The sequence below is a fragment of the Mastigoproctus giganteus genome, chromosome 7, assembly GCF_048544385.1.
Source record: "Mastigoproctus giganteus isolate SK-2022 chromosome 7, ASM4854438v1, whole genome shotgun sequence".
NCBI lineage: Eukaryota > Metazoa > Arthropoda > Arachnida > Uropygi > Thelyphonidae > Mastigoproctus > Mastigoproctus giganteus.
Window position 1 is genome coordinate 42,534,287 of NC_143581.1, and position 24,269 is coordinate 42,558,555.

General features: G+C 38.9%; 1 protein-coding gene across 1 annotated transcript in view; it reads right to left on the bottom strand.

The window, feature by feature from the left end:
* The window catches only part of SmB (small ribonucleoprotein particle protein SmB), a 62,876-nt gene that overhangs the window by 30,274 nt on the left and 8,333 nt on the right, over positions 1-24,269 (bottom strand). The window contains exon 2 of the mRNA XM_090376869.1: positions 33-296. Coding sequence (XP_090232995.1) covers positions 33-296 — 264 coding nt within the window. The remainder of the gene's footprint in view (positions 1-32; positions 297-24,269) is intronic.

Sequence of the window (24,269 nt, forward strand, 5' to 3'; positions counted from 1 at the left end):
CTATATAATAAAAGAATAAAAAAAACATATACCTCAGTAGGTGGAGGTCCTTCGACAGTTAGTGAAACAATATTTTCTCCCCTCAGCAACACTAATCCAAGAACACGCTTTTCTTCTCTCTCACTCTCTTTACTCCGTTTAGGCTTAACTTTTCTAAATTCTTCACAGTCTCCTAATATCAAGTTCATGTGTTTATCAAATGCTTTAAATGTACCAATAAAAGTTCTGCTATCCTGAAGAATAACCCTCATCCTATAATTTATGTGCTGCAACATCTTGTTGTTCTTGCTGATAGTCTGTAATATAATACATAAATTTAATTATGATAAATATTGAAAAAACAAAAATAATTAAAGTGAACTTTTAATCTAAAAGTAATCAATATAAAACAAAATAAAAAAGGGAAAATTCTCTTATTCTGGTGGGATAAAAAGTATTGCCTCTTAGTTCATAACCTCTGCTAGTTGGCTCAGCAAGTTCCAACTAGATTCTCCAGTGTGTGGTTAACTGCTTACAGGTTACACTATTTTAAATTGAAGCATCTTTCAGCATGCAGTAAACCCTTTATAAACCTCAAATAATAGACTTTGGATTTAACAAAAAAAAATTTCAAAGGCACCATTCATATTCATATGAATGGTGTATTCATAAGGTAGGGAAAACCAGGCTGATAGTCTGTAATATAATACATAAATTTAATTATGATAAATATTGAAAAAACAAAAATAATTAAAGTGAACTTTTAATCTAAAAGTAATCAATATAAAACAAAATAAAAAATGGAAAATTCTCTTATTCTGGTGGGATAAAAAGTATTGCCTCTTAGTTCATAACCTCTGCTAGTTGGCTCAGCAAGTTCCAACTAGATTCTCCAGTGTGTGGTTAACTGCTTACAGGTTACACTATTTTAAATTGAAGCAGCTTTCAGCATGCAGTAAACCCTTTATAAACCTCAAATAATAGACTTTGGATTTAACAAAAAAAAATTTCAAAGGCACCATTCATATTCATATGAATGGTGTATTCATAAGGTAGGGAAAACCAGGAACTCGAGTCAGAGCAGCAGATAACAAGTTTCCCAGTATGTTTATCAATGAGCTTGCTATCATATCATGCCATTTCTTTATTATAACTTCACTTAGTGTATCATCACGGTCCCTAATAAAACTAGTGCGAAAAAAAAGTGTGTGTGTACCTTAGTGCTATGCAGAAATTAAAGGTGTTAGAAGTTAGAATCTGTTGTTTCCATCATCTCTGATGAATAGGATGTTGGGGAGGGAAAAAAAATTCTATCAGATATTAATATTATAATCTCCCCCACCCCTTTAGAAAAATATTACGAAGGTGATAACGGCTAGCGAGTCAATAGCAGGGATTCACAAAAAGGAATGGAAATGTTTAAAATTACATCTAACATAATAGCAGGGTTTTCCCAGCACAAAAACTCAAAAATACCGTGTTATGCGAGATTTCCAGCAATTCTCAAACCATGTTAGAGCAAAACTTAGTTGTAGAAGTACCATGTTGTGCAAGAATTTCTGCAATTTATCAATTGTATCAACTTTTCCATTAAATTTGTCCATTAACAGGTAACACAAGCCAGAATATCACCAGTGCATCGACACTGACCGAATCCATACTGGCGATCGTTGATTAGATGGAAGGTTTCTTAGATAGTTTAAGAGTTGGCAGTTAATTGATTTCTCCGTTACTTTAGAAAGAGTAGAAGTAATTGCAATTGGACAATAATTGGATGGGAAGGATTTTTCACCCTTTTTTAGGAACTGGCTGGATATGAGCAAATTTAAAAGTAGAAGGAAAAACACATTTTGGAATAAGAAAGTGAAAAGGCGGCAAAGAACAGGAGTAAGTTCAGGAGCACAGATTTTGAGAACAAGTGGAGAAATACCATCTGGACCTGGAGCTTGCTTAGCATCAAGGTTCGTCAATATTTTTCTGACATCCTTTTGACAGAGGACCACAGAAGGCATTGAATGGAGTGTGTTGGGAATGGTGGAAGGTGTTTTACCAAGATCATTCATACAGGAGTTGGAAGAAAAATGGGATGCTAGCAGGTCAGCTTTATCCTTGGCTGAAGTGACAACAGAACCATCTGGTTTGGACAGAGGTGAGAACAGAGATGGGCAAAAGTTGCGGCCAATAGCTTTGGCAAGGGACCAGAATGTTCGGCTACCATTAGGGCAAGAAGCAGGTTTTCTACTCTTAGCCTGTTCAAAATCTAGTTTGGACTGATTAATAACTGCTTTACAATTATTGCAAGCTTTGGAGTAGGCAGAAAATGAAACTGAAGAATTGAAAACAAGCCAATTAAGACATGCAACATTCTTCTCTTGAACAGCATTAGCACATTTATTGGAAAACCAAGGTTTAGATAAAGGACGAAATTTTAAAGTGGAGTGTGGAATAAAGGATTCCATTCCTACAAGAATAATTTCACTGATATGATCTGAGCAAAAGTTGACATCAGAAGTTATGAAACAGTAATCCGACCAAGGAAAAGAAACCCCGCAAGTCATCCCATTTTGCATTCTTGTAATAGTAGTAGTAAGAGTGGCATGTAATGGAAGAAAGCAAGCATATGAGCTTATGCAGCATCAGCCAAAAAAAAAAAAAAAAATTTTCACACAACCATTCCCTCTAAACGTTTGTCCAGTTTCTCCTAAAATTTATTTAATCTATCAACTTCCACAACGACAGATGGACGTTTGTTCAAGCAATTAACCACCCGCTGGCTAAAAGTAAATTTCCGCACATCTATTCTACATCTATCTTTCCTCATAATTCAGCGTGCTCAACCCATTCAAGGCCTTATACACATGAATCAATCACCTCGCAGGTGCCTAGTCTCCAGCTGCTTAAATTTGCAGAACTTAAGCCTCTCTTGGTAAGAGGATCCCTTCATTCCCCCTCACCAATCTTGTTGCCCTTCTCTGTACATGCTCAAGAAAATCTACATCATTCCTAAAATGAGGCCTCCAGACCTGTACGCAGTACTCAAGGCATGGCCTGACAATTGCCTTATACAAAGGAAAATTCCTGTATATCATTGACACTTCACTCTTAGAACTACCCTTATATATGGGAGATACATTGGCACTTTTCCAATCCAACGGAATCTCCCCAGAGTCTAGTGATGCTCGCATAATTAGCCTCAATGGTTCAATGAAATACTATGATATCTACAATATACATGTGGTTAATCTTGCGAGCGGCACGGCTGCATGATTGATGTTATTTGCTTTCATGTATCTCGCCGCCTTTTTGCAAGCTAACATTCCAATCTTAGCCAAGGTATCTCATCTGCTCCGCAATTGGAGAACTGTTCTGCTGTACATAATACTCACTTCGGGTACACTGTTGTTAGATGAAGCAACACTGCTGGTTGAAGGCAAATTGGAGCCACAATCGTATCTGTTGCTCTTCTTGTATTCAATCTTGAATAATTTACCAAGGGCTCCTTGTTCAACACTATGAGCTGAACCATAGACGATCACAAATGTAGCATAGCATACGGAACAGAAATCATTTCTCATAAATATCCTTTCAAACTCACGATGGGTGTTCTTGTGTAAATAGTAGTCTATGTAAAGAAAATGAGCTTGATCATTTAAATATCTGCTCCGCAATTGGAGAACTGTTCTTCTGTACATAATACTCACTTCGGGTACACTGTTGTTAGCAAGCCCATCAGTAATATCCACGCTGGTGGTGACAATATATGGCTTTCCGATGACCAGTAGGAGCTTGTAGGGTAATCCGCCAGTTTCGATAACCGACATTTCATAGTTTCTGGTGAACGTGTGCTTCTTGCTCCACATTTTGCAACCCACGAATATGTCTTGCGTGACTGATTACACTGTCTCTTCTGCGGCCCTGAAGATCGTGCAGTTGCACTCACTGACAGAATTATTTTGCAAGTAGAGTTGTATACCGTTTAGTCAGAGGCAATCGGCTTCCTCTTGAGCGAAGGGGGCGCCTCCGTAGCCAGGTGGGCAGGAGCAGCAGTGAGTAGCACATGCTTCTTGATTAGACTGGGGTTCGAGCCCGTGAGCCACCAAATACGGAGGATGCGGAAAGGTCAGGGAATGACCACTGCATATCCCCGGAGCAATATGGCCTTAGTTGCTAATGCTCCTAAAAACCAAATAACAACAACAACAACAACTTGAGCGAAGAAATGTGACTCAATAAGTTCTTGCTCCTTCTGATGTAATTTAGCTCCGTTACCGATTTTGGTTAACACAGATGAGAACATGATGTTTGATTGGCGCATAACTTGATCGGGTTCGTAGTACAGTAATACCCCGAAGTTACGCGATAGGTGGGTCCGACGAAAATCGCTTAAGTCGAATTCGCGTAAGTCGGGGTACAACTTTGCATATAAATACATATGAATTTTGTTTAATTGGGACCAAGGACTAACAAAAACACTAGTTTAAAAGAAAAATATTAATAAAATTGCAATTCTTTATACATATTAATACAAAATATGTATTAAAAAAATAAATGACTTACGTAAAAAATTTATTTCGATGTCGATGGCTTCATAAAATCTAACAAATTCATCTGACGACACAGCGCCTTTTTTTTTTCATGCAGAATTTCTTCGTAGCAAGCTAATAATTTTTTTATTCCTTGCTTTGTAGCTATAACGCGTTCTTCGTTGGAGTCTGTTTTCTAAAATTTTTAAGCCCTTTTCAATTGAGCTGAGACCTTCTGTCAAGTTGGCAATTGTCATGTGCTTTTTGCTGTTGCCTCATTTAGGCCTGTAGCACGTGCAATATCACATGGTCTTTCATTTCGCTCAAAGCGTTTCACAATTTCATATTTTTTTCCTCTATCGACAGAGGCCGACTGGCCATAAGCCTTACCGGGGAAACCCCGGTGGACCTGTGTGATTTTGGCCATAAACCATAGTATGAGGCCACTATAAATTTTTGACCCAGTCCGCCTCTGTTTACCGATAATTGCTTTTCTTTTCCTCTCTGAATCTGCAGTGTCTTCACCAGTACGCTTCCTTTCCACACCTTTTAAGTATTTTACTCATTTTTAGGGAATAAAGCACAATTACAAAACGAGGAGACAGCTTGATACGCATAAACAAAGCTGCACGCATGTAGCAACTGAATAAACACCATAAAGGCAGAGATACACTATTAACACCTCACATTTCTAGGGGTTACTACCATAAAACAATAAAAATCCAGTTGCGTTTCTGCTAGTGGAATCTGTTATAAACTGGTAGTAAACTCGATCTAATTGCATACTGATAGCTGGAATTGTGTTGGTTTTTACGTTATTATGGTGAAATGTGTTTCCCCTAAAACAAATACATTTTCAGAATCTTCTCTTCATTCCTATCGTGTTGCTCTGCGTTCGACTGCCATTTCTTGTAAACACAAAGGCCAATCGTGCATAAGCCAATTCGGTTCGTGTTATATTATAAGATATCATTACCGTATTTATAAATAGTGTATGATCGAATTCGTGTAGTGTAAACACATGTTATATGAGGACTGACTGTATACAGCTCGACTGACGCGATCCATTTCTTTCGTGAAAACGATGTAATTTCCGACAAATGTTGAGCACGAATTCGAATGCACACATAAATATGACAGTTGGAATACAAATTCTTGTATATGTGTGCAGCTCATGCGTAGCAAAGTTGAATTTTGTTCATCTTTCGCTCTCACTCTCCGCCGTCGCACTGTATATCGATAGCATATGAAAAACTACCTTGAAGATAGTGGGCGGCAGTATTGCCAAATGAAAAAATCAAGAACCGCGTAACTCCGAGCCGCGTAAGTCGGGGTATTACTATATTTGAGCCCATGCCAGAGTGGGGCCAGCAATACACTGTTTTATCTTTATCTGTTTATGGACCAGGGTCGCTCGAACCTAAGGCAGCTGATATAAGTCCCCGATTAGGAACATGTCTTGCCTACCGAAACTCGTTTCGACATTTCCAGTCCATTTGCGATAACAGCTTGGCACCGATCATACTGGCTTTGTTGATTATTAGCACTTTGAGATACTTAAACAGCGATCTGTATTCTTGTGCAACTTCCACAAACAGAGGCAGATTTCTCGCAGTTGATATCTTGAGTGCAGTGTGCACAGTAGTTCCGTCTATCGCAACGGCAGCCTTACCAGTTGAAGCACATGTAATGTAGGCATTACAGTACTCATCTGTATTACTGAAGTGGTTGTATATTTCCATCAAGAGGCAAATCAGAAATGTTTTTCCACAACCAGCTGGGCTGGTTAAGAATATTTGAATTGGTTCACAATTAGGAGATAACACCAAATTACATGCATGAGTAGAATCTTTTGCTTGTCATTGGCCATTCTCATTAAGTTGCAGAACTGCAGAAGTCCTCATTGGTCATCAAGTTTTTGTACAACAACACTGTGATAACCATAGATGATCACAAATGTAGCATACGGAACAGAAATAATTTCTCATAAATACCCTTTCGAACTCTCGATAGGCATTCTTATGTAAATAGTAGTCTATGTAAAGAAAGGGAGCTTGATCATTTAAACTCATCTGCTCAGCAATTGGAGAACTGTTCTGCTGTACATAATATTCACTTCGGGTACACTGTTGTTAGATGAAGCAACAATGCTGGTTGAAGGCACTGCTAAATCCAACGCTTAATTTTCTGTTTGTCTTTTATGCATCATTTGCATCTTTTATGTGTCGATAGCATCACCCTTGGTCATTCTCGCACATTCATTGCCACCTCCATCTTTATTTTCTTGGGTTGGCTTGCTCACTACTTTCGACAATGCTGTGTACTTACATTTTTCACAATTTCAGTTCTAGCCGTTCGATTTTAAAACGGTTCTGATTTTCATCAAAGATGTTTACACATAAAACTTTCTTTCGTGCATACAGGGTACACGGTTTTTTTTTTTTTTTTGTTTTTTTTTGGCTGATGCTGTATGTTTGCTCCCTTGCATTATTTGCCACTATTAATACTCCACAAAATCATTTGCAGCTACCTTGAAAACAGAAAAGCATTTGTCAGAACCAAATTCGAAGGGAAAAAAGCATAATAATTGCAAAAACCTATATTCACCACTTTGTACTGGGTCCATTCTTTTGGACCACAGTACAGCAATACCTCGCCTAGCACGGCTTCAAACAGCACAGGTTTCACTATAACATGGTTTTCAATTAAATTTAGGTTGAAATTTTACTCTACATATCAAAACTCATTCAATAGCCTAGACACGTACTCTACGTACTCTATATGCTGTGTTGTCGTAGCCTAGGTACATACTGCTGCGATGCCAACTGTATTGTCTCATATATGCTGCACACATGACAGTAGTCCCCTCAGGAAGTCAGTGGCAACAGTGTCCACTTTTCTTAATTCCATCCTGATGAGACGACATGATAGCTTTTCAAACTTTTCATTTCACAATTTATTTTTCCCCCTCTAAATACGATCGAAAATATATCTGCGTCTTGGTTAGAAATCATTGCCAACAACAACAACAACATGCATTATGTTTTGCCCCATATGGCAAATGATTTCATTGATTTTGAATCGCAAGTTCAGACAATTTCCGAAGGCATTGTGAAGATCGGAAAATACTTGGGATTCAAAACTTTGGACACTGCCAATATACACAACTGCATTGACTCACATGCAAATAACTTAGATGATGCAATTATGAATGGAGATCCAAATGTTGGATGTAGCATCCAGATACAGCAAATTTTATAAGATGGGATTCAATGCTTCAAAGACTTGTATACAGAAAAAGAACTTAACCAAACTTCATTTTTGAAATATTCAAATAAACAATAAAGCTTTTTTCTCATCTCTCATGATGTTACCTTTTCATTAATAAAATTTTTGCAGTATTTTTTTTATTTCAAATCCACTGACTAATAATAATATTAATAATTGGCTATCAAGCACAAATTGTTTATAGATTTATTATAATTTGTTTATAGACTGTTTCTTTGGTACGCATTCATTTAAAACCCTTTATAATTATACCTCAATCAGCACGGTTTCACATAAAACGGAACAGTTCCGGTACCAATTATCAGTTTTTATGTGGGGTATTGCTGTACTGGATGAGTTGGTATTAGTATTTGTAATGGGAAATGATGCAAAACAAGCAATCTTATACAGTATCAGCCACAAAAAAAAAAAAAAAAAAAAAACCACCTTCCTATTCACCTATCCATTCTCTCCAAGAATTTGTCTAGTTCTTCCTTCAATTTATTCAAGCTATCCACTTCCACATCATCAGATGGAAGTTGGTTCCAGTAATCACCTGCTGGCTAAAAGCAAACCTCTGCAAATATATTCTGCAACTATCCTTCCTCAGTTTGAATTTATGCCCTCCTCATGTGCATAGCCCATCAGCAGAGTTTGTGCAATCCATTCAAAACCATAAACACCTCAATCAAATCACCTCACAGGTGCCCAGTCTCCAAATTCTGCAATTTGTAGAAATGAATCATTTCTGGTAAGAGCACTCCTTTGCTCCCTTTGCCAATCTCTACCAGCTCCAGAGGCTTTACAACCTTCCTAATATGAGGCCTCCAGACCTGTATACAGTACAGTCGGTCCTCGTATAACACGTGTTTACATTACACGAATTCGATCATACACGATTTATAAATAGGGGAACGTTATCTTATATAACACGAACCGAATTCGCTTATGCACGATTCGCCTTTTACAAGAAATGGCAGTCGAACGCGGAATCACCCCAACTGAACGCAACACGATAGGAATGAAGAGGAGATTCTGAAAATGTATTTATGTGTTTTATATCAGTGAAGGGGAAACACATTTCACCATAATAACGTAAAAACCAACACAATTCCAGCTATCGATATAATCGCAAATGCAATTAGATGGAGTTTACTACCAGTTTATAACAGATTCCACTAGCAGAAACGCAACTGGAAATTGTTTTTATTGTTTTATGGTAGTAACCCCCAGAAATGTGCTTTAGTAAAATGTGAGGTGTTAATAGTGTATCTCGGCCTTTACGGTGTTGTTTATTCAGTTGCTACACGCGCGCAGCTTTGTTTGTGTATTAATCGTGCCTCCTCGTTTTGTCATCGTGCTTTATTCCCTAAAAATTAGTAAAATACTTAAAAGGTGTGAAAAGGAAGCGTCCTGGCAGATTCAGAGAGAGAGAGAGATTCAAGACACTGCAGATTCAGAGAGAAAAAAAAACAAAGCAATATCGATAAACAGAGGCGGACTGGGTCAAAAATTCTTACCCGGGAAAATTTATAGTGGCCTCATACTAAGGTTTATGGCCAAAATCACACCGGCCTCCGGCCCACTGGGATTTTCCCGGTAAGGCTTATGCCCAGTCCGCCTCTGTCGATAGAGAAAAAAATATGAAATTGTGAAACGCTTTGAGCGAAATGAAAGACCATGTGATATTGCACGTGCTACAGACCTAAATGAGGCAACGCCGAGAATTACAAAGAATGCGGAGAAAATAAAAACAACTTTCATAGCGGGAACAACTCAAAGTGTAATTAAAATCCATTAGATTAAGACACAAGAACTGGAAGAGATGGAACGGCTGTCATCTGTTGGGACAGAAAAACAAACAAAAAAACAAGTTTGCTTACGATAGAAGCAAAAGCATTAGCAATATTTTATTACGTAATAGTCGTAATAAAATAAGTAAGCATTTTATTACGACTTACGTATTATAATTACGTATTATAAAATACGTATTTTATTACGACTATTTTATTTAATATAATAAATTTTTTACGAATAAAATACGTATTTTATTCGTAAAAAATACTTTTTTAGTATTAAAAAATACTAAAAATACTTTATTATAATATAATAAAAAATAAATATTTTTTATTATTTATTATATTATAATAAAAATAAAAATATATTATAATATTATTTTTTAAATCGTTATAAAATACTTACGTATTTTATAACGATTAAAATTACCCGATTATTTATTGTGTTTGGTAATGTTTTGGTTCCAAGTGTGTGTTCCATCTTGGGTGGTCGACACCTAACCCCACTTTTCCCATAGGGCCTGTTGTTTATATTGCACGAGGGTTTCTACGAACACAACTATCGTGTTATACGAGGACAGACGGTACTTGCATATCCCTTCTGAGTTCTTGAGGTACATGCAAGTATACCTCAAGAACTCTCAAGAGTTCAAGTTCTTGTTTGTTACTGCAACAAATCATATTCACCAAGATTTTATGAAAGCAGAAAAATTTCTAATGAGCAGGCAGCTAATGCCAGGGAAGCAAGCATAATTAACTTCAAGGGGTGTATCAGGGTAGTTAATTGTACAAGGACACCAGGTCTTAATTGTTTATACAGTAATGTCAGAAGTGTCGTCAATAAAATCAGTAATTATAAGGGAGGCGGCAAGTGATAAGAATTATAGAAACCAATTCAGAAGAACAGTGCCCATGGAAGTATCTGTAGAAAAGGCATGCAGCAGAAACGGTACGTCTATGAGACAGCGAGTAGAGAGACTCGGTTAGAGATGAATCATTAATTAACCTAAATGCCCTCTTCTGAACGGAATCAAGAAGCCTGAGGGAGGTTTTGGGGGCACCACCCCAGATGTGGGAACAATATTCCATGCTATGGCAGATTTGCGATTTGTACAGAGTGAACAGCTGTTTGGAAGAAAAGTAATGCCGAGAGCAAAACAGAAAACCAAGTTTTTTAGATACAGAGGAAGCAATATTTGTAATGTGCTTGTGCCAAGAGAGATTAGAAGTCAGGGTAATCCCCAAAAGAGATATATCATTTTGCCTAGAAATCGGAGTGTCACCAAAGATAAGCATAGGAGCAGCAGAATCCTTTTTGTGAGATATAAGACAAGACTGAGTTTTAGAAGGATTGAATTCAACTAAGTTGCCTTTGCCCCACTGGAGAATTACCTAGAGATTGGCATTTAAGAAATTGGTAACGGATATTCGAGAAGTTGAAACTGATTGAGCAGGGAAAGGTTTCTCAAAATGGAAACCAAGTTTTTTAGATACAACATGGAAAGTGAAATGCAATGTGCTATCATTGGCAAAACTATGGATAGGATTTCCAGTCAATGGAAGAAGGTCATTAATATATAAGAGGAAAAGAGTGGGGGGAAAGAACTGAACCTTGGGGGTCACTGGCATTAGTGGAGAAGTTAGAAGACAGAGAGCCATCTACCATTACCCTCAGTGAGCGATCGAAGAAAAAACTGGATAACCAGTTACAAAAAACAGTTGGCAAACCATAAGATGGAAGCTTGTTTAGAAGACCTTTATGCAAAACATGACTGAAAGCCTTTGAGATGTCAACAGCAACTGCTTGTGTTTCACCGAACTTTTCCATTGAATTTGTCCATAAATGGGTAACATAAGCCAGAATATCGCCAGTGGATCGCGACATTGACGGAATCCAAATTGGCGATCGTTGAATAAACGGAAGATTTCTAGGTAGTTTAAGAGTTGGCGGTCAATTGATTTCTCCATTACTTGAGAAAGAGTAGAAGTAATTGTAATGGGAAGATAACTGGATGGGAGGGATTTGTCACCCTTTTTAGGAACTGGCTGGATATGAGCAAAATTCCAAGCAGAAGGAAAAACACCTTTGGAATAAGAAAGTGAAAAAAGGCAGCAAAGAACAGGAGTAAGTTCAGGAGCACAGGTTTTAAGAACAAGTGGAGAAATACCATCGGGACCTGGAGCTTTCTTAGCATCAAGATTCGTCAAAATCCTTTTAACATAAGACCACAGAAGGATTTGAATGGAGCGTGTTGGGAATGGTGGGAGGTGCTTTACCAAGATCATTAATACATGAGTTGGAAGAAAAATGCATTCTGTATTTTGCATTCTTTATCCTTGGCTGAAGTGACAACAGAATCATCTGGTTTGGACAAAGGTGAGAGCAGAGATGGGCAAAAGTTGTGGCCATTAGCTTTGGCAAGAGACCAGAATGCTCGGCTACCATTAGGGCAAGAAGCAAGTTTTCTACTCTTAGCCTGTTCAAACTCTAGTTTGGACTGATTAATAACTGCTTTACAATTGTTGCAAGCTTTGGTGTAGGGCTGTGTGTAAGCAGAAAATGAAACTGAAGAATTAGAAAAAATTGTCAATTATGATATGCAACATTCTGCTCTTGAACAGCCTTAGCACATTTACTGGAAAACCAAGGTTTAGATAAAGGACGAGATTTTAAAGTGGAGTGTGGGATAAAAGATTCCATTCCTGCAAGAATAATTTCACTGACACAGTCTGAGCAAATGTTGACATCAGAAATTTTGAAACAGTAATCCAACCAAGGAAAAGAAATTTTGCAGTTCATCCCATTTTGCATTCTTGCAATGCCAAACAATACGAGGTTGGCAATAGCCATGAGATAAAGGCTCCATTGGAGAAGAGACAATCACCAAGTTTTGATCTGAGGTGCCTAAAGACAGCACCTTCTAAGTACGTGGCCTCTCACTTCGACCGTGTACTTAGAAGGGTTGTGTGTGGGAAAAAGATCAAGCGTTTTAGCTGTATGGTTAGGATTGTCCGGTATTCTTGTAGGTAAAGGTAATTAGTAATTGCAAAAGCCTCAGCATCTTGACCAGCTGGGTCAGTGTGACTAGAAAATGGAAGCTAGGAGTTGTGAACATTAAAATCACCAAGGAAAATTGCCTCACTGTTAGGAAAGTTGGACTGGAGAAAGTCAAGTTGCAGAGAGAGGAAGTCAAAGAGCTCCAAGTGATTAGTGGAGTTGGGAGAACGGTAGAGACAACAGATGAATTTGACACAATGAGGCAGAGAGATTTTAAGCCAGAGAAGATCGAAAAGAGGAGATTCCAAATTACTAAGTCTCTGACAGGTAATATCAGAATGGACATATGCACAAGTACCACCTTTGAGGCGAAAGGAATCGTACAGCGAATAATTTAGGCAACTGAGATGAGCAGTAGTTGAATCAACTGATAACTGAGATTCTGTCAGAAAAAGTACATGGGGTTTGGCAGATTGCAAGTGGAAATGGACATCGTTGAGATTAGAATTCAGACCACATATATATGTGAAATGAATTAGGAAGTGTTTGGGAGGTTTAGATCGTTTCGCAGATAAGCTTACTCTATTAGTTTCACAATTCATGGTGTATTCAATAGTAAGAAAAAGTGGGTGGGACATGCTGTATGAAGTAATTAAATTTTTTAATATGGCGTACACGTGGTAAGAATATACCCAGATCCTTGACATAACGGGCCTCGACAATGCTCCCCACATACACACTATGCGGATTCCCTCCAGTCACTATCTGGCAAGATTATACACTAGCTGATCCGGAAGCCTCCTAGAGAGTTACCAATAGGTTCGGTCCAGTGTACTAACTAGCATCCGGCCTGCGAACACCATTTTAGAGCTGTACCCTCGAAATGTAAGGAAGATTGGATCTCGCCACGATGTTCATCATAACCTCAAAAGTCATCAATCACACTGCATGATGGAAGAGATGGGGAAGGGTTAACTGGAACTTAGCGATGGCGACTAAACATGGGTTCCACCACTTCAAGCCTCCAATAAGCAAAGTGGTGGTATTGCACCAGTTTGAATCATCTACCGCCTAGTACTGCCTGGTAACACAGAGGGGCAGCATTCTTCCATGTGGTGTGGGCACCACACTTCGACCCCTGCTTACGTTGGGTCACACCTGGGTGGTCACCCACCATGTGCTTGAGCATGGAGGTTATACCCAGGATTACTAACAGTCCCACCATCGTGAAGTTGCAAACAGAGATTTGGCTGTCACAAACCATCTGGACTTTGCTGAAATTGGGTCCACTTGAACTGAGTGTCACCCGATATCAGTTCTATCAGCGTTTTAGACTCCCAGGTAGCAAGTACAGCTTGTCTGGCATATATGAGAGAATGTCTGTGACTACCTCAAGGACCAGTGATATGATGATCAGGGGTAAAACTTTAGTTTACTCTATTCACCCCCCCCCCAGCTGTGGCCAATGACTGTTTTTGCTTTGAATCCCTCCTGAAGTCACGTTAAAACCTAACCTTTTTACACTAAATAAAAATGAAAGCCGATTGAAACACGATCCCTCTTATAATTTTTTTTTTTTTACTTCTAATTACAACTATTTTTCGCAGTTCACGTCCTTCACGCAATATACTTCTGTTCGTCACATAGCATAACATGAGGAATACCATAAACTAAATTTCAGCCAGACCAGGTAATCCAGCATATTGAGCACAACCATAGAAAATTGGAAAACCTGGATAGCTTTACAAAGGTTACAGGATTAAACACAAGTCTATAACTTAAAAATCATTTTAGGGTTAAAACCAAAACTATCTCCCTAATAGGTACCTTAGAAGAGCACCACTTATAAAAATTAATGGGACTGCTATCAGAATGGTCCAAGAACTAAAATATCCTGGCATCTCCTTCAATAGCAAGCTGACTTTTACCCCACTCATAATATTTATTCAAAAAAGTTAAAAACTATGCTGCCTAGTCTCTAGAACCAGCCATGCCGATGGGCCTATACAAGAAATCACCCTTTTATAGAAAGCAGTCTTTATCCCAGTTATTTCCAATAGAGCTGGTATCTAGTTCCATAGGACAACAGAAAGAAATAAAAGGAAACTGGACAGTATCTAAAGATCCATCATGAATCTTTAGATACTGTCCTATACAGTGAGTACCCTGCACTGCAAGTCTTGGCTGGTACACTCCCCTGGATTTGGAAATAGTATGCGGAGGATGTACTACAGGCTAAGAAAAGCCATACCCACCCAACACCTCGGTATTAACATTAGACCAAGACATGATTAGAAAAAAGAAAAAAAATTACTACAGAGTTTACCCAATGCTGGCAAACAGACTGGAAGCAGCAGTCCATCAAGGAAGGGGTGATTAGGAGAATACTGTCCTCCAAATATGGCTTTGGTTTCTCTGAATCAATATCCCTTGTTCTCCTTGGGGCTGTTTATGATCATTATGACAGGACACGAGTCTTTTAAGACCAGGCTCCAACAGCTTGACCTAGTTGATGACCCACACTGTGACTGTGATACTCTTGAAGATTGGGAGCACCTACTTTATGAGTGCCTAACCTATGACAATCCCAAGTCTATTAATATCAAGGATTGGTCTGTTACCAAGAGATTACAAACATCTCTTTATTACAGAGCATGATTACAGTGTAAACCTTACCAATTAGGTCCAAACTATATTTCAAACACACAACAGAACCTAAGACAATGTCATACCAATTTCCCATGCACCTTAAAAACAGTATTAACCATGGGGTCCTGTAATGTGGGTGTCATGTGATTGCCCTATGTGTGTGAATACAGTTGTCTATGTGTACGCAATTGGATGAATTGTGTCTGTGCAAGGCCATGTATGGCTGAGAAAGAATGTGCTTACGTGTGAATGTGTATGTGTACGGTTGTGACTGAGCAACTGTGTATATTCACGAGTGTTAAATAAACATGTTACAAGATTTTAAAATAATGTGCTATCTCTTTGACACAATTTGACACACTTCCAGGCACATATTTGTGTACATGCCTGGAAGTGTCTGAATGTTTGTGGGCATGGTATGAACAAATGCGTGACTGTGATGTGAGAATGAGTACAAGACTGTGTGACTACCTAAAATACTGTCCCCCAATTGTAATAAGGTATCTTTATTGTGTCACCCTGCCAATAAAATATATAGCTGTGCTATTCCACATAGAGCAATTAAAATTAACTGCTAGGAAGGTACACACGTGATTCTCACTTGTTTAATCCTGCACGAACCTGTGCATGTGACCACTAAGAGTGAGCGGTCGTAGCCTTCAAAAAAAAAAAAAAAAGTATGCTATTCTAATTTCAAGGTGTTGTAGCGAAAGATCTGAAAAAGGGAGTGCAAGAGAATGTCACTTAAATGTTAATAAATTCATGTGCATCCTTGAATATATGTTCACAAAAAAATCTCACCATGAGGCCAACTGATTGAGATGTGGATTGTCAAAAAAAAAAAAAAAAAAAAAAAAAATTCTGTCTGGTATCCAGGCCACTATGGTGGGCAAATGTTGGGCAGAAAGATGTGTAAATGCTATGGAGTGTCCTTTCCTTCCCTTATATGTGATCCTGTATGTATATTTGTGAGAATGGTATGCAATAGGTGCACGTGTGTGTGTGTGTGTGTGTGTGTGTGTGTGTGTGTGTGTGTGTGTGTGTGTGTGTGTGTGTGTGTGTGTGTGTGTGTGTGTGTGTGCACGCGTGTGCATGAATGCTCACAGGAAACGAGCCCCAATTTGAGACTGCCGTTCTGTAACCCTTACTTCCCTTGCTGACACCATGCTATTTCCTTTTCTCAGGTGGTATGGCACAGGATGCTGACATTGGATACAGCTGGTCTAACCCAGTGTAGGATGTTAGAAATTGACAAAAAACCACTAAAGTGAACCAAACAATTTCCCTCTCATAGGGCATCCTAGCCCTATAACCTCCCCTAAAATCCAGCATCTTTCCCTCCCTCCGAACCTTTGCTTGGTGGACTCTACTACCATAAATACCTTCAACTGCTCTTATGTCCCCACTGTGGAGGGTGGGTTGCCCTTTCTATTCCCTGGTGGAAAAAAACATCCTAATATCCACCCTCTTTCTTTTCACCTTTTGTCCCAAGCTCCAACTGTCATTCCCACACTTATTTCTAATAAAAACTTCTTTTTTTTTTGGGCCCTCCCTGGCAATCCCTTAGAGATGCCAGGGTTCATGCCAACAGCAACTCACATGTTCCTACTGTAGCTAGCCCACTTCCTCGAGGTACTGGACGGGCAACATTGGGTCCTTGGTTTCCCAGAGCCCAGAAGGCGGTTGAACAACAGACTAATGTAACCCAACACCACACTATGTGAACCACACAAAAACTCACTTTCTGGCTTTTACAGATTGTGTCACAAAGGCTACGAATACAGAGTTGGGGGAGAACCCTCACCTGACCTGCAATACTATACACTATGTCCTTCCTGGATATGTCAAATTCTAAGAATTATTTTCGAACTCTACACATAAAAAGGCAACATATCAAACTCGTGCTATGATACTGGGAATTCTACCAATAATTACACTGCAAAGAGAGTTTCAAATTTCTTTAGCAGAATGACTTCTTTTATACGTGATTAACTTTTTATCTGTAAGCAAAATTAATTATAAGTTATACTTTAATTATTATCAGCATAGAGGAATTTGGGAAAAACCAGATCACTTAAGGTTTGCCTAATACTGAGAGAGAAATATTTTTTATTAACAAAGGTAATTTTGGGTATGAGGTTATCCATGTGTTCAAAAATATTTTGCAGCTCCGGCAAACGCTAAGTTTTTTATAAATATTTAGCTGTTTTATTGACTTAATTTAATTTATTCTCTAGAAGTAGCTTTATACTCCTAGTCATACTACTTAGTTTAATTTGAATTTAAACAGAGTTTTTCGTGTTGCTATTTAGTATCCGTAGAATCTTCTATTGTTCAAAACTTGCCACCATTGTTCTAGTATATTAGATCGATACAGAATAGCGTAATACATAGCACTGTATTAGGAATCTGTTAGCTTATTATAGTATTGTGAATTATCAGTTAAATTTATAAATCTTATTAATTTTCATTTTAATTAAACTGTATTTAAACAGAAATCATGACCCAGACTAGAGCAGCAAATCAATGATCAAAGCAGAGAAAGTGCTGTGGCTCGGGGAGAACCAAAGGTGATGATTCTCCAATGCATCACAGTCTAAAAAAAATTTACAAAATGTGAAATGTTTGAAGATCTTTCTGGAACAGGACATGATATAGCCAAGGAAAATATCTGTGCATGCTAGATGCAGAGAATGTGAAGAAATTAGGTGCCAACTCAGCATTCTGATGGCCATCTATGAGAGTTTGAGGTGTAGGGTAGATGCCCTCAAAGGAATTAAAATGGGAGTACCCATCAAGCTCTTAGTTGCCCAAATCAATGACAACAGAGTGGCAATCTTCAGGGCAGAATACACTGGTCCCACAGGAGCTAGTTATTGTCGATGAATCTATTGTCAGGGAAATGGGAAATAATAGGGGTGGAACAGGACCAGTGTATGTCTGCCAGGTGCAAAAGTTGATGACGTGGAGCAGATATCATCTAAGAGCACAAAAGATGATATTGTTGTACCCGTTGGCACAAATGACATTAAGTGTAGGAGATCCACAAACTTACTTAACAAGTACAGGTCAATGTTGAAAAAAAGTCGAGTTACAGTTGAATGTGAAAGTGTCTGCAATTCTGCCCAAACACAATAGGAGGGAGTATGTGATGAGGGCTTTGTCAATCAATTCAGCCCTAGAGCGATTGTGCAAGGCTCGTGGGATAGAATTTTTCTCAATGTGTCTGTGCTTGTTAACAGGAGGACTGCTTCTACACGGATGGAATACACTTAAATAGAGATGGTGCAAGAATATTGACTGATGCTATCGAAGCAGTGTTAGGTGGGTCAGAAAACTGCTAGCTTGGGGGAATACACAGAATAACTGATGATTAACAGTAGCCACTGGCAGAGGTGAAAATGATTCTTGCACTGCATCTATTGGAATGAGCAGCATACTACAAAAAAGGTGCTGGGGATTCTGAGGACTGCTGGGAGTCATCACGGAACAAGTAAATACATAGACTGTGTTAGGGTAACTAAGAAAAAGAACAGGTGCATGTATACTTGCATGTACACCAATGCAAGAAGTTTAGTAAATAAATTTGATGAATTTGAAGTGCTGGTCAAAACATCAAAAGCAGAAATTGTTGAGATATCAGAAGTGATGTCACACAGATATAAAGAATGCGAAATTGGAATTTAGGGAGTACAGTTTGTAGAGAAAGGAAGGAGGGGTTATGCTCTTAGTTAAGAAACAAAATTTAAGGAAGCGTATCCACTTGACATGAGTGGACAGTGTGATGTTGAGTCAGTTTTGTGCGACATAAGGGAAAGCAAAATTTAGAGGAGTGTGTTATAAGCCTAATAAATCTGATGGGTACGCTGAACAATAGGGGATTTTAACTTCCCAGATACTAACTGGAACTTGTGGATTGGTCACTCGCATACTAGCAAAGCTTTTATGGACTTATTGGATGACTTTTCTACGGCAGCAGCATGTTCAAGAGACAACCAGATGGAGTAATACTCTTGACCTGATTATTACCAATGATTCTTCATGCATTAAGAATCTGCAGATAAAGGAACCAATAGGTGGCACTGATCACAGTATGCTGATGTGGGATTTACTCAAAGATGTAGTAGTAGTAGATTTAACTAACATTAGGGGTAAAGGCAAGGGCTTTCAAAAAGATGGCTACAGTGATCTTAGTTGTTAAATTCTATATAGTCAGACCAACTGATGAGAAAAATACATAGGATGCATATAATCTAATAAGAAACATAGAAGCCTATGGTAGATATAAGATGGTCTGCAATCAAGTCACGAAGGAGGTTAGACAGGCAAAAGCAAATTAGGAGAAATGCTTGGAAAAAGATCAAAGAAAAACAGCAAAGAGTTCTTTACTTATGTAAACTCTAGAAGGAAGGGGGCGAATCATATTGGTCCACTTGATGATCAGTCCACTTGACAGTTGATCCTGCTCGGGTAACTGTCAAACTGAATGAGTATTTTGCATCTACATTTACACATGAGGAGTTATTCAGGGAGGGGAATGCCAGAGGTGAATTAAACTCTGGCAGTGAGCTAGATGATTTTGTAATAACTGATAGCAAAGTGCAGGAGAAATTGTTGAAGTTAAACATAAGAAAAGCACCTGGGGTGGATGGGATCTACCCAGTTATATTAAAGGAGGCGGCAAAGAAAGTAAGCACACCCTTAGTCATAATCATGAGAGCCTCTTTGGACTTAGGGAAAGTCTTGGTGGATGGGAGATGTGAAAATGCATCACCAATTCACAAAGGGGGGATCAAAGGGTGACATGTAATTACAGACCAATTAGTTTAACTTCTGTTCCAGAGAAATTCACGGAGTCTGATTAAAGTAATGCAAGACCATCTAGACAAGACTGCAGTTATAACTCAGACACAGCATGGGTTTGTTAAGTGAAAGTCTTGTTATTTGTTTGTTATTTGGTTTTTAGGAGCATTAGCAACTAAGGCCATATTGCTCTGGGGATATGCAGTGGTTATTCCCTGACCTTTCCACATCCTCGGTATTTGGTGGTCACGGGCTCGAACCCCAGTTTAATCAAGAAGCGTGTGCTATGCACTGCTGCTCCTGCCCACCTGGCTACGGAGGCACCAAAAGTCTTGTCTGACCAATTTGATTGGATAGTATGATGCAGTCACAAAGGAACTGGATGCAAAGAATAACTTTGATATCATATACTTGGATTTTAGGAAAGCTTTTGATACTGTTACACATGGAAGACTACTGTACAAATTGGAGCAGTATGGCATTAATGGCAAATTACTGCTATGGAAAAAGGGATGGTGGAGTGAGAGAAGACAGTGTTAATCAATGGACTAATGTTATTAGCAGACTCTTTGTGGACTAATGTTATTAGCGGAATCCCCCAGGGTTCGGTGTTAGGCCCATTGTTGTTTTCTATATTTATTAATGATACTGATGAATGTATATCAGATTTATTGTCCAAGTTTGCAAACAATACGAAGGTTGGCAGGGTTGTTAATGACAATAACAGTACGCTACTGCAACAGGATCTAGAAAAATTGGGCAGATGAGCTGAGAGGCAGCAACTGAATTTTAACATTGACAAATGTAAAGTACTGTATATGTGTAGCAGTAACCCTAGAGTGACATATCAACTATGTGGTTATACACTCAAGGTAGTGGAGAATGAAAAGACCTGGGGATAATTGTGCAGTTAGATATGAAGTTTTCTGAGCAATGCAGACTGTCTGCAAGAGTAGCTCATGGCGTCTTGTCAGTGATATATAGGAATTTTTCTAGCAGGGATAAGGAGGTGATTATCCCTTGTATGGTCGGCCAATGGTAAGCCAATGGTCAGGCCACACCTTGAGTACTATATACAGGTCTGGAGGCCTCATTTTAAGAAGGATGTAGAGCTGCTGGAATGAGTACACAGAAGGACGAGATTTTCTTCGACTATGGAACAAAGGACTGCTCTTACCAAGAAAGGCTTAAGCCCTGCAAACTGCAGTGTCTGGAGACTAGGCACCTACAAGGGGATCTGACTGCAGAGTATGAGGCCTTGAATAGTTTGAGCAAGCTCAATGCCAATGGGATTCTTCCTCCTGCCCAGATTAATCACCTGAGGGGAGTGAAATTGGATTTTTTTTTATTTTGGATGATGCTGTATAAGCTTGTTTTCTTGCATCATATGCTTCTACTAATGCTAATGTTGATATATACAGTTAAGTAAACAGACGTGAGAAATGAAAATGAGAATCATGTTAGTTAGAAAAGTGTTATCAGACTATAAAATGCATTCAAATTATTGGCCAACAACAGAAGCAAAGTGAACAGACACACATTCAGATTTATTTTTTTTTAGTTGAGCCTACTTCATTACAATAAGTCTTAACTATCTTTATAGTATCATTCCCTCCTTCCATAGCAAAAATTGCTTAAAACAACCAAATGAATTCCACATATGAAGAAACAAGGAATAATTATTGCTTAATTAAGAAGGATTAAATTATACAGAGTCCAGCCACAATATTATGACCACTCCCCCCAAATGCAGACATCACACACGCCTAGTGAATCATATAGTGCATGTGTCAAGTTCACACACTGCAAGCATATAAGGTTTGATGTTTGGCATCCGTGAACACAGTAACAGCCTCTATCATGGGCAAAGCACACAACCTATCAGACCTAGAAAAAGACATGATCATCGGCTATCAGACCAGAGGGTGAAAGCATTTCCAAAACAGCGGACTTTGTGAAATGCTCATGTGCTGCAGTGGTGAAAGTGTATCAGGGCTGAACGAATGGGACAGTTTTGACGACTATGTGCCAATTGTGGAACCCCATGAACCACTGATCCCAGAGGTGAATGTCAGCTGAAATGGTTGGTCAGGACCAACTGACGCACTACTGTTGCTCAACTGGCCATCCAAATGAACCGCGGGGCCACCAGAAAGATCTCCAACACGACAGTGCAGCGAACCCTGTTGCACATTGGGCTCTGGAGCAGATGCTTGGTGATAACACCCATGCTGATGGCCGTTCATCGCAAACAACGCCGTTGGTTTGCACAGCAATACTGACACTGAACCCCAGCCGAATGGCAATAGGTGGCCTTCTCCAATGAGTCACGGTTTCTGCTCCACCGAGTGGATGGACGGTGGCGTATTAAGCGCAAAACCTCCTGCATGCTGCAAAAGGTGCATATTCTGGATACTAGGTAGGTGGTCATAATAATGTGACTGGACCATGTAAACTCTTGTGGTTGTTTTTAAAGCAAAAATCGCAAATGAATATTTCTGATCCTTTTTTATGATATTCAGTTATTCACTTTTCTTCAACCATAGAAAACATCACATTCATTAACAAATTAGGTTTAATGCAAACTTCCAAAATAAACTGAATAAGCATATGTAAAACAATGACACTTCAAAATTGGCCAACTCATTACTGTCTATTTAAATTCTTTGAATAAATTAACATTGCTTATTATTCATAATTTTATATGAGATGTGGCAATAAAGTTTCCAGACTGGTGCTGTTCATATTCGATGAGTTAAAAAATAAACAGAAGTGGCATGTTGTAATTCAAACTTCCCCCAACAGATGGTAGTATAGAGACTGTCCAGTAAGCTGACAGGCTGAAAGTAACAATCAGTTTCATTAATAGCATTAGCATTCTGTGTCACAATTTTGCAATGGAACAATGAATGAAAATCATCTACAGCTTTAAACTTGGAAAATTTGCAACAGAAACAAATGAAATGTTAAAAACTGTTTACGGTGATGAAACATTAAGTTGTATCAGTGTGTTGGAATGGTATAACATTCAAAGACACAAATGAGAAAGTGGGCATCCATCACCCTCTCAAAACGAGGCCAGAGTTGCAAAAGTTTTGTAAATTATGGCAAGAGATCACCGTATGGCCTGCAGACTGATGAGTTGGATATGAATACAGAGATGATTCTCAAATTCTGCATGAAGATTTAGGGAAAAGAAAGGTCTGTGCAAAATTTGTGCCGCACACAATCATGGATGAGCAGAAGCAACAAAGAATCTCACCATTTGAAGATTTCATCCCAACTTGTCAAGGTAATCCTAATTTCCTCGACTGTATTGTCATTGGAGATGAGTGTCAGGTATTTCAGTATGATCCAGAGGCAAAGTATGAGAGCATGCAGTGGACTTCAAGATAGTAGTAGTAGTAGTAGTGGCACTTGATGCAAGAAAGCAAGTGTAGGAGCTTATGCAGCATCAGCCAAAAAAAAAAAAAAAATCACACCATACCCTCCAATTGCCTGTCCAGTTCCTCCTTAAATTTATTTAACCTATCAACTTCCACAACGACAGATGGAAGTTTGTTCCAGCAATTAACCACCCGCTGGCTAAAGGCAAATTTCCGCACATCTATTCTACATCTATCCTTTCTTAATTTGAACTTATGTCCCCGTAGGTTCGTATTCTGAACAAGTGGGAGGATCCCATCAGAATTCAGCGTGCTCAACCCATTCAAGGCCTTATAGACCTCAATCAGATCACCGCGCAGGTGCCTAGTCTCCAGCCACTGCAATTTGCAGAACTTAAGCCTCTCTTGGTAAGAGGATCCCTTCATTCCCCTCACCAATCGTGTTGCTCTTCTCTGTACACGCTCAAGCAAATCTACATCCTTCCTAAAATGAGGCCTCCAGACCTGTACGCAGTACTCAAGGCGTGGCCTGACCATTGCCTTATACAGAGGGACAATCACCTCCTTTTCCCTGCTAGCAAAATTCCTATATATCATTGACAAAACCCCATGACCTGCCCTAGCAGCCTGTCTACATTGCTCAGAAAACTTCATATCTGACTGCACAATTACTCCCAGGTCTTTTTCATTTTCTACCACCTTAAGTGTAGTACCACACAGTTGGTACGTTTCTCTGGGGTTACTTCTACCCATATGCAGTACTTTGCATTTGTCAAGGTTAAACTTCAGTTGCCACTTCTTAGCCCATCTGCCCAAATTATCTAGATCCTGTTGCAGTAGGACACTGCCATTACTGTCATTAACAACC